This window comes from Eutrigla gurnardus, assembly GCF_963514095.1.
Source record: "Eutrigla gurnardus genome assembly, chromosome: 22".
NCBI classification, from domain to species: domain Eukaryota; kingdom Metazoa; phylum Chordata; class Actinopteri; order Perciformes; family Triglidae; genus Eutrigla; species Eutrigla gurnardus.
In genome coordinates, this window is record NC_139933.1 from 15715341 (window position 1) to 15727548 (window position 12208).

Below are 12208 nucleotides of genomic sequence, written 5' to 3' on the forward strand. Positions count from 1 at the left end.
TTTTAATGTGAACACTGAGGGTTAGAATTCTAGGAAACACTTCATATCCCTGCCTACATATCGTACACCAAGCAATATATGGTAAAAGATACAAAAAATATATTTGTATTTCTTAGAGTTTTTGGATTAAAATCCAATTTCAAAATACTCTGTTAAACTTAGTTTTGATCAACAATTTGTTAAATGATAATCTGAAATTGACGATTGTAAATCAGTTACTAATAATTTCCTTCTGTCAACATATTCTAAAGAGCTTAAAGGAACACGCTTCTTATTTTTACTTTACTTTTAAGACCCTTTAAGACTTGGATGAAGCGTTTCCTTCCTGTGAAACAATAAACAGACTTTTTTAAAACCAGTATTGTAATGTTTTTATTGAAACAACACTTCAACATCAAAAAGCCCTTGAACAGTATTTTTGTAATTCTTCGTTGTTTGCGGTTGACAATAAAAACCTGTAAAGCGCGGACCGACACGACACACTGATCCGACGGAACGAAAGACAACGGAAGCGTCGTTTGGCACACGAGTGACCCGAAAATACATTTCAAGTTTAAAAGTGTTACGAGTCCTGACCAGGAGTCATTACCAACGTTACGAAACCCTCCAGACGGTCTTCACCTGGTTCCTTCTAGACCAGACCAGCTGGTGGACTTCAGGCCACGCAGCGCTGCATTCATGGTCTCGGCTAGACGGGACGGTGTCGGACTTCATCACGATAACGATTAAAAACAAAACAATAAGTAATCGTGCTACTCGAGTGACTTGAAAAAGCTTAATAAATACATTTTTTAAAAATGTATTTATTTATCCTTCATTTATCCAAGGAGAGCTTATGATTCACGATCATCTTATTTAAGTATTTTTTCTGTGACGAAATTAAATATCAAAAATGTTCAGGGATACCAGGATTTTTAAGTGCCATTTTAAGAGTTTTAAGCATATTTTGCTGATTATTGGAAATAATCGTGACGTGAACTCTTCACATCGTCCCGCACCTATAGCCACCGTGATTCTGTCACACGGGGTTCGCTACGCTAGCCTTCATAGAAACAATGCAGGATGTTTCCCTTCCTGTTATCCAGTCGCAGCTTGCGACATCAAAACGGTTATTTTGTCTTTCTACCAGGAATAATTAAGCATTTGCATGTTTAATTTGTCCAGGCAGACAGAAGACATGTGTAAAAAACCTTCGAGGGTCCAACAGGCTGCTGAATAACCGGTACAACATGGCGGTCAGACGCCGCGTGGTCGAATAACAGGCGGTTGTACGAAGTGTCGAGTTCGAGGTTCCAGCTAGAAAACTTCTAAACATGAAATCCTCGCGGCACGTAAACGTCGGCTCCTCCACAGCAGCAAACAGACATTTAGTGGTTAAACATGACGGCGGAACAATCGGCTTCATAAGTTCATAAAAACACAGGAAACATGGAGGGAAAACAGAGACCATCACTAATTAAACACCCTCCTTCCAACGTGAAGCATTACCGTCATTACGGGTCTGAACTTTTAAGAGGCCGGCGTCGGTGAGTTCAGATGGAAACACATCTGGATGGAAACGTGAACAAAAGGAAGCAACGTCCTGATAAAAACACGTCCACCAGATGTTTTTCAGGGCTGCTGGAGAACGCTAGGAAAATAAATACATTCTTATTATTTACAATAACCACGCGGTCATGTTGGCTTTCCCTCCCAGTAGTTCAGCGAGTGTAACACGAAGCTCCGTTATAAGTCCACCTTTACAGTATGTCGGGTCAGTGGTTTTCAAATCATCTAGATTACACACAGATGCACACAAGGAAAAACACTTGGATGTGTGTGTGCACATTAAAACGTGACTTTCCACACAATATTTGGAAAAGAAAAATGTAAATCTTTACACCAGTGGTTACCATGATACATATGAGGGTTTAATACGGGACAAAATACTTCCTGTTATGTAAAACTACGTTACAATTTCGGTTTTTTTTCTCCCATTAAAATACAGAATCGGAGCCTCTAAAGATCCTTCAAATGAAGCGATGGCTTCCTGGTTGAATGTTTAGTTTCACAGTTTCGGGGCGTAGAGAACAAGCCCACACCCAACTTCTTTGTGTTGAAAAAGGTGAATAGCTACGTAACTATGAGTATCACGACCGATCCATTTATCAGTGAGATTAAGTTATTGTACGTAGGATTTATAAACTCAAAAGGTATTTCGTGTGATGGACTCTTATTTAGATTGGAAGCATCATTTTTATTTAAATCTTTTTTATCTTTAAATATGTTTTGGTTAAAGGAATACTTCACCAAAATGACTTTTTCTCGGTGAAAAAAAAAGCTAAAATATATGAAAAGGACATCTCTTGCAGAATAATCCGAGTCTCATTCTTTTCTATTTAAAACACAAAATAAATATTGAGGTTTTTAAGCATTTGTATGTGTCCGTTTGTAAAGTAGCGAACCTTTTCCATCTGGATGAACACGACTCGGATTATTCTGCTCGAGTTGAGTTTGTAAACGTTTTTTCTTCTGATTCATCGAGCCTCTGGGCTTTTTGATTCTGCGTTTACGAGAATTCAAGGCGACACGAGGCGAATAACGGACGTAAAACGGTCGTTCTGTGGGTGAAGTATTCCTGTAATAGAAAACATACTTTGAGATATAAAAACCGGGCAAATAAAAATGATGCTTCCAATGCCACAATAATTAACGTAACACAAATTGACTTTTATAAATGTACAATAACTATTTGCTTTCAATGTAACACGGGGAGAGGAACTATAAACTCAAACATTTGCTACCCTCTGATGTAATAATGACTGACACAATACTGCAGACGACCTCGCTGTCGATGCCACCGACAGGTCAAAGGTCTTGTATAGCAGAGGTACATGCAGTACTTGTACTACAGTAGAAGTACAGTAGGTGCAGACAGGTGATTAAAGGTGTGTCTGTGGGAGTGGAAGTCACAACGACAGACAGACAAGGGCGGGGCTTCGTTATCGGGTGAGATGAAGAAGGCAAAATGTGATGCATGTAAACATGATTTCTATATTTTTTCCCTCCTTTTTAAGGAACAGAAGGACGGACGGGAAGGAGGACTTCAGCTCCAAACAACATCGTACCCACCCAGCCGGCTCTGGGACGGCCGTCAGCCGAGGAATGCTTTCAGATCGTATCGTCTGACACGGTGGTGCTCGTGTGTTGACAACAGACGTGACGGACGTGTTCAACCGCCGCCGCTTCTTTTGTTTGGAAACGACGAGTGTGTTTTTGTTAGCGTCACCAAGCACGAACTAGAAGAAAAGACTGTGTGATTAAGAGAAACCTTAGAAGACCTAGTTATTACAATGCTGTGCGGTTAGTGTGTGTGTGTGTGTGTGTGTGTGTGTGGTCTTTGTTCCCTTTGGGTCTAAAACACAATTATTTAAAAGGAAGAGTTTTTAACTTATTTGCTCTCTTTCTGATCGATAAAGCTCTGGAGTCTAGGATGAGGTTAGCTTAGCTTAGCATAAAGACTAGAGGCGGAGGGGGGGAAACGGCTAGCGTGGCACTTTTAAAGCTCGTTAACTAACATGTTGTCCCTTGGTTGTTTAATTTAAACACAGTTAAGGAGACAATTTGGGGTTTTTGGGGACTTAAGTGCTTTGTGCAAACAAAAATGAAGTAGTCCGTACCACGATTTTGCACACTGGTGCTTGTGAGTTTATGATTAATCCGCCTCAAGTTTATCACCAAAAACGAAATATCACAAGATATTGAATCGAGTCAACTCGTGAAACCTCCGTTAGCTCCGTCGTTTAGCCGAGCAGGACTGCGTCGCCCGCCGGCCGCTAACGTCTCATGTAAGTGCAGATTTGTTGCTCACAAGGTCACATTATGGGGGATAATTCCATCAACGATGGGACACCATTAGTCTCAAACCCTCATCCTGGTCTCTGTGGTTCAGGATTTGGCCGTACGGACTCACAAATATATCAAATATTTAAGATCTTGGCGGTCGGTGGCGCTCAGCCTCGGCGCGGAGATCAGTGGTTCGACTCCCGGCCCGGCAATCTCTTTCGCGCATGTCTTCCCCCTCTATCTCCCCTTTCCACACTGTCTCTCTCTGCATTAAAAAACAATAAAAAAAGGCTTGCATGGCACTCCAGCCATAAAAAAAATAATCTTTAAATATTTAAGATCTTTTCGAGGTGTTGCCGTGTTTTCCACTTTTAGAACTGGTTTCTAGACTTTATGCGAAGCTAAACACAAACCGACTCCAAGTAGCACTGATATTAATCTTCTCATCCCAGAAAGGAAGCAAAGAACATTTCCCAACAACTATTAAACTATTCCTTTTTTAAATCCATAAGATTTTTTCTACATCAGAGCTTCATGTATATACATCAAGGATGATCACTTTTTCAATACAACATATAAACATTTCGCCCTCATATGGCTGTTCGGGTTTTTGTTTTTTGGATACTGGCCACGATGTCACCGAGGCAATAATGTAAATGAAGTGAGAACTATGTTAGTCGAACGTGTTATTCCTCCATCCTCCTTCTTAAAGGCACAGTGTGTAGGATTTGGTGGCATCTAGTGGTGAGGTTGCAGATCACAACCCTTTCTAAAATGCGGTAACGTGAGCCGCAGAGTGCAAACGAAAAAAACGGTAGTCGGACGGCGGCACAGCGGCTCACGTTGCGAGAACTACAGTGGTGAAAGGTCCTCACCAGAGTCAGCGTTTGGTTGGTCCTTCTGGGTTGCTGTGGAAACGTGGCGGTGCAACAGGGCGGACTCATGAAAGGCTCATTTTAAGCTAGCCATTCTTAGCTTCAGGTGATTATATATTACATAGATTAATGAAAACATAGTTATGTATGTTATATTCAAGTTCTGCTGATGGAGCCCCCTAAACGCTACACACTGTGCCTTTAAATCCACGGATGTATCGCCGCGTCGAGCTACGAATGCCGATAAAAAGTCAAGTGAGGATGAGGAGGACCGAGCAGCAGGTTAACGGCCCCTTGGCGGTCCCACCTATGGCACACTTCAACAGGGCTACTCGGCCTTGGACCCTTTGGCCCCGGAGGAGCCTCTGAGGTAGGTGTTGTAGAAGAACAAGGCAAAGAGGACCAAGTAGCTGAGGTACATGAGGAAGCCCCATGCGATGTTGTCCATGTACGACGGACAGTGCACCTCGTGCATCCAGTGGTACACCAGACCCAGGACCGCCAGGCCCATCACCATCTGTAGGATCTGGGTGGCCGTGATGATCATGGCGCAGGGCCGGGGCACCCGCAGGCCGGCGGCCCGTGCCGCGTAGTAGGTGTACATGAGCGAGTGGACCACGTAGTTCATGGTCATGAACCAGCCGCCGCCCGCCACCTGGTCCTTGTAGGAGTACCAGGAGTAGAGCAGCACGGTGATGTGGTGGTACCAGTGCAGGAAGATGAGGCGCTGCTTCCGCAGGACGATGAACACCGTGTCCCCTGAGACAGGAAGCCAGCACACACAAGAAACCTCAGTACTTTAACATGGGATGGCAGTTTCTGTAGCCGGACACCTTCAACCAGCAATTAACTGGTTCGTTTTTAAGAAGAACAGAGTCATCTCTCTCTAAAAACATATGTCCAGCACAAATGTTTGTCTATGTTAAAAAGGTGTATACTGCACTATGAGCACACATAAATAACACTTTCTTGCTAGAAAGAAGTCTGCAAGAAAACATGAGCAGTCACGTGATCAGACGGGCTGTTAGGACCTGAGATAAACAACGTACAGGTCTTAAACATGCTGATGAAGATGATCTTCCTGTCTGCAGCTGAAGGAAACACTGTACATATCAATCATCCACTAATGGGATTTTCTTGCCATCTCAGCAATCTGCCTCCGTTTCCCAGAGAGACAGCGACGCTGTCCAGAGGAGCAGCTCCGAAGATAATGGTTTGCTGATCAATTTACTGGAAAGTTTAAGTGCTGCAAGGAGACTGAAACTATTTGGTCACTGAAGGATAAAGTTTGTGTCCGTCGATGAAAGGAAAGCTAATCTTCTCTAATCATTTAGGAAACGTTTTTATAGATAACCTGGTAAATGTCACGCTAAATTCCTGGGTAGGCATGATGGAAATATATGAAAATGTCATATTCACTTCACTACCATGACAGAGCTAGAAAGCTTTTCCAAGTCACTCGTGACGATATTCACTCTTATCCCAATAACATAACATAAATTCAGATTCGACCAATTGTGATTTTGTTTGGATATTTGTTTTAGTCACGATCTTTATAATCCTATATCGTCCCATCTCTACTCCCAGGTAGCATTGATTTGGAGATGTGCCGGTCAGGAAACTTCTAAACATGCAGATTCAAATCTGGTTAGACGTTGTTGAAAAGTAGACCTCCCTATAAAGTATCATTTCTACTTCTGGGTTATTGGAACCTGTTTGACATTGATCTGTTGACATCTGCGGGTCTGTTGACCTACAACACACATCACCTCACACTTCAGCGGCTCCTGACACATCAAACAGAGAGTTAGAGGAGCCTCACCCAGCTCGGGGGCCTTGCTGAGGACGAAGGCGTAGGCCCAAAATTTGCTGACGGGGGCGCTGTAGAAACTGTTGTCACACACCGACTGTCTGAAGCCGCTGGTGGTGAGGATGTGCAGCATGTACACTCCAGTCCGCAGGGCTCCGATGATACTGCACAGAGAACCACAAGTCAGTGTTGAAATCACAAACAAACAACACAAACCTCATTTTATTGGAGATGCACCACTGAAAAGCTAACATCCCTGCATGAATGAATCACACTTACATTTCCTGTCTATCGGCTACAACAGAAACCATTCAGTGAGTGGAGCGCTGCAGCAGTCTGGACTGCGACTCACCTGAAGATGGCGAGGCTGAGTGACCACAGCACCAACGGGCGTCGCAGGTTCAGCTTCGGCCGTTCCCTCATGAAGTGCTGACCGCCGAATACGAGCGCAGCATACAGGCCACAGAACATGAATGCTTTGCTCCTGTGGATGAGAAAACGCACCGTGATAGACCCTTCTCCAACCGGCATCATCAAAAATACGTGGAAGCCCGTTGGCAACAGAAGTGAAGGTGTTTCAGTTTAACAAGTGACCGCGTTCACTGGTGACACTCGGCCGAATTAATCCATCGTTGCTCATAGGAGCTGACGTATAGTGAACGGCTGGCATAGATAATAAATGGAGTTGTATTTAACATTGATTAAACGCCTTTACAAGTTGGTGTTTACAACAGATGCCGTTGCTACGAGCAACTGTGGAAGCATTATTACACGGATGAAGCACCGTCCGGGACGAATTCATGACATGACGCAACTATCTGCTAACCTTGTAAACACGTGACAGGATGCACATGTTCCTCCACACTATAAATTAAAAACGGCTTGGTTTTTATAAAACCCAGCCTTCAGCCTTATACTCATCCAGATGTATAATCATAGCAAAGGATTAACAGATTAGTTGTTGACACACTGACTGAGAGATGAGGCCATTTTAACCAGCCTCTGCTCCCACCTGACTCATCAACAACCCACATAACTGTGATCGACATCATTCAAACAGAACAAGCTCAAGCGTGGGAATGGTGAAGAATAAGATTGTGTTCACCGTGAAGCTGCTGTAGGAATGAGAACCTGATTTTATTTAATTTTTTTAAATCTGCATGATATTCTCTGTGGTGCTGTGCGTGTGTCTGAGGTGGTTTGGGAATACACCAGATGACTAATCCAGATTGGCACAATACATATTAGGCCGAGTAGATGCTGCTTGACCCAGTTAATGCTACAGGGGGGTTTTAGTAGCTGGGTCATTCCGTGTCATTTCATCAAATTTTGAAAATCTTCCCACCTGACCATCTCAGAATGTCCTGAAAAAATTCAAGTACAAAGACACACTTGTTAATAGGACAAATCCAAAATATTAGGTCTCTACTGTCAATAGTTTTCTCATGAAACATCATTGAATGAAGGGTAGTTTAGACAGTTTTTGGCATCATGCTCTGAAAAGCCATTTTTAAACAGCAATATCTGGAAAACTATCTCACCTGTGGCCTTCAAAATTTCTACAGTGTATATCTCCATTGTAGCCTCCAGACTTGGAATATCGGGGGTGTAGCTCAATGATAACCTAGTATGGTAGGTACTTAAAATGTGGCTTGTTGAAATAAAGTAGTACATTTGAAGGATGGCTGAGCTTTGCAGATAAAAGACTTCTATCACTTCTGCCTCTATCTCTGGTGTTAGCTTAAACATTCTACAAAATATGGTTTCTCTTAGATGATTAGTTTCACAGATATTAAGGCTCAAATACGGAAGTAAACACATCTTTGCCCAACTTCAGAGTCATATTCCAAAAAACTGACAACACGTATCAGGTCCAAACTTCCTTTTTTTTGAAAGATCATATTCTTGTTAAAATCATATATTAAAAAATCAGGAGGGAGTTTTGCCTCATTTTGTCGCAGTGATTTTTTAAAATCCTGATATTGGTGGGGTTTCTGTGGCCGGTTTTGGTACTGCATGTCCTAACAGCCTACTTGTAAACATCACAGGAGGGCAATTCAATTGTGTTTTTTACCATTTACCAAAGACTTACATGTGACTAAATGCTACTGATAAATTTAGCCTTACGAAAACATTAAAATGTAGCACAGTTGTAGTTACAGAGGCAATACGTCCTTGAATGTGAGTTAAACATGCTGAAAGCAGCTTTTAATGTCTTGAACCATGAACAAACATAGCATAATATTGAAGACTGTACATTTTGTCATACTTTAAGTATATAAATTACACAACCAAATCAAATAATCTTAATTTGAGCATAAAGATTTTACATTACAGTACAAAAGTCTCCAAAGTTTGATATTGAATAACGGTTTGTCTCTATGCTTATATTGCTGTTTAAAAATGGCTTTTCAGAGTATGATGCCAAAAACTGTCTAAACTACCCTTCATTCAATGATGTTTCATGAGAAAACTATTGAGAGTAGAGACCTAATATTTTGGATTTGTCCTATTAACAAGTGTGTCTTTGTACTTGAATTTTTTCAGGACATTCTGAGATGGTCAGGTGGGAGGCATTTGATGAAATGACACGGAATAACCCAGCAGTTCCCAGTCCAAACATGTCGAGTCGGGGAAAACCTGCCCAAAGCCGTCAGTATATTGTGATATATATTTAAAAAGGTTAAACTTACAATCGATTTATTCTCGATTGAGTTGATGGTTATTTCTTTCAAATGTCTTTCAAAATCTCATCAGGCGTTAAAGGTGACAAAGACCAAGAGGAAACCGTGCAAGGACCAAGGACAGTTATACCTGCGTTTTCTCTCTGGAGTCTGCTACCTGTTTAACAAAACGCCTGAACATGATTAATACCGTTTTTTATTATTTATGTGTTATTTGCATCTACCGGTATACTTATTGATATTCTGAATATGATTATATAATATTATTATTATGCTGTCTTTTGAACACTAGTTAGTATTTGTTAGGCTAAATGTTTTGGGGAGAAATTTTAATTATATACATTTGGACTGTGGCACCATTAAAAGCCAGTCAGATTTGCACATTGAAACACATGTTCCCTTGGCTGCATCCTATTGGTCAAAAGTTTGCTGTCTCTGATTGGACTTTGTAACCAGAAGGCTATTGCACAAAAGCAGAATTTCAATAGCCAGGATAAACTGACTAGCTGGGTTCAACGTACCCTAGTGAGAGTAGCCTGGTTTTATCGGTTGCACAAAGGCGAAACCAGGATGAGGAACTGCGACTACGTCAAGCCAGGTGCAACTAATCCTGGAAAGTGCATGCACACGGCTTTCTCAACTAGACCCCGAGATCCATCACTGATTCACTGATGCAATCCCAAATTCACCATGATGACAACGCGTGCTGCGTACTTTTCACAAACTGAGCACAAGCTTTTGATGTGCTCAGTTTGTGGAGGTCAAGTACCTCCGTAAAAAGAAGTACTGTGGCTAAATGAACCAGAGGGGGGCTCACAGTCTGGTTATCGGACCAGTCCGTCTTAAACTGAACAATATGAACAGCTTCATGTGAACATAATTATAACTGTGACTATGACGCTCTAGAATTAACTAAAATGTCTGAATAAAGTCTGAATTAATGTAAAATAATAGTCACAGTGTTTAAATAATGACAGCAGGCTACTCCACTGGATGGTAATATGTAACGAGCAGTGGAATAACTGCAATGAACATGTTGGTTTCCCAACGAAGTTACTGAGATACAGATAAGATTGATATATCCTGGCTGTTAGCCTGGAGCAGGCTAGCTCCACAGGATAAGTCTCCATGGTAACTTATGCCATAACATATACAACATGCTTTGTGCAATCCGGTCACGGACAAGTTCAGCCAGGATGACTGGGTTACGCTGGTTTACGATCGACAGTTTAGTGTAGAGAAGAAGATACTGGTCAGAGAACAACTTCCCAACACTCCCAGTATGAATATGAGGAAGCTAACTGGGAGAAGTTGAAAATTATTAATTTATGAAGCGACTGTCGTATCAGAACGAGCCTGAAACTTTCAAAAGCTTGAGGTGCAACTTTCTCTGAGCAGTCAATCACAACAGACCCAAGAATATAACTACGCCTGGAAAAATAGTTCCCTCGAACTGGATTTCTTACTGGAATTTGAGCTAGGAGGGGGATGTAACAACCCTAACTAAACTTGACAAACATTTTCAGGTACATTATGTAACGTTTATTGAATGTGGACAACACCAAACAAACAATCTCACAATATATACAAAATAAAGCATTATTTACACTAGGTGGCCGATATAGTAACGCTGATGTGGTCCTTTAACGACTACATTCTGCAGGATGAGCTTGATGCATGAAGTCAAGTTGCACGAAGATGCAGCCTCATTTGACAGCTTACTCAGCTGAAGATGGTTTCACTCTCGTGGAAGTGAAGACGTAAAAAATGCGGTCCGCCTAGGTTTCCCTCTTGCAGTACAACATATTTTATAGGACAATGGCGGTTTTATTTGAGCTGTGATTCGAGCCTGCAGCTGTTTTAATTCGGACCCGGCCTGACCTTATAGTCTACGGCAGGCAGGGTGATGAGCTTCAAGGACGTTTGACATTTAAGTCTGTTAAAATGGGATTATTAAGATAACTATACCTCATTCCATTTAGTTGTGTTTTAGCTTCGGATGCGACAGTAAAACGTACAAAATCAAATCACGTTAAGGTAGGGAGATGCGGCCGGTTTGAAAAAGGACACGAGGTGCAGACGGAGCCCCCCCACCAGTCTGTTCGGAGGGGAGGAGGACCAAGCCGACATTTTTTATATCATATATTTGTTAGCATTCCTGCTAAGCTAACGCCCCCCCGTGTACATACCAGTGTTCCTGCATCCATTCCAGGGCTCGTTGTTCATCGAAACGCCGCTCGAAATCGTACTCCTTCGGCGAGGAATTGAGCTCGGTCGCGTTCATTTTCTTTCCGCTTAAAATAAGTTTTCTGGAGGATTTTTTGGAGGCGCGTCAATAAACGTGATCGCGCCGAACCGGTCTTACTCGCAGGGGAGGGGGTACAGTCCCACTGCTGGTGCTTTATCGTATCCGGCTGTTGTAAACTGGTTTATCACCGGTTGGGGTCCGGTGAGACGGGAGGATGCGGCACCCAGTAAATGTACTTCCCCCCCACCGCCTCTCACTTTCCTCACTGCCGCTAGGCTAGCTAAAACGAAACGATGCTATTCCGGTTTGGGATTTCAAAATAAAAACCGCGTCGAAGCTATGACGCAGCAAATGAGTGACATCCTTTTACAATGGAGGCCTCTGCTTGAGGTCAGGGCACATTGATACTCTGTAGATTTTGGAGTATTTTTATGGGTTCAGATACAAGAAAATAAGATGTTTTTTTAGAACTGTATATATAATTTCTATTCACAGTTTTCTACGTTGTGTTGAAATGTTATTTCGCTTGGGATAGATAGTCATGTATGTCAAATGATGTTGAAAAATATTTTAAAATGTTGTGATTGTAATCTGTGAAAAAATCGTATGCACAGGCCAACACCAGAAGGTACTGCATAAGTTGCAACTAATGACTTTAACTTTCATCGAAGTGGCAATTTTTCTTACAGTCAAAATAAAAACAAAACAAAACAGAAAGCACTTAAAAAAAACACAATACAAACAACATCATACAATACCATCAGTG

General features: G+C 41.9%; 1 protein-coding gene across 1 annotated transcript; it reads right to left on the reverse strand.

Moving 5' to 3' along the window:
- Positions 1-361: 361 nt before the first annotated feature.
- LOC311032989 (very long chain fatty acid elongase 6-like) lies at positions 362-11676 on the reverse strand. Its single transcript, XM_084040116.1, has 4 exons — positions 11384-11676; positions 6863-6994; positions 6523-6674; positions 362-5459 (listed from the first exon to the last, which is right to left on the reverse strand). The coding sequence occupies exons 1-4, from the start codon at positions 11476-11478 to the stop codon at positions 5029-5031; spliced, it is 810 nt and encodes a 269-aa protein (XP_083896242.1). The 5' UTR covers positions 11479-11676; the 3' UTR covers positions 362-5028.
- Between the last annotated feature and the right edge of the window lie 532 nt (positions 11677-12208).

Coding starts and splice junctions, on each gene's coding strand:
- LOC311032989 (XM_084040116.1), bottom strand. CDS start 11,478: ATGAACGCGACCGAGCTCAATTCCTCGCCGAAGGAGTACGATTTCGAG. Junction 6,675..6,862: donor CTCAGCCTCGCCATCTTCAG/GTGAGTCGCAGT, acceptor TTCTCTGTGCAG/TATCATCGGAGCCCTGCGGA. Junction 5,460..6,522: donor CAGCAAGGCCCCCGAGCTGG/GTGAGGCTCCTC, acceptor TTCCTGTCTCAG/GGGACACGGTGTTCATCGTC.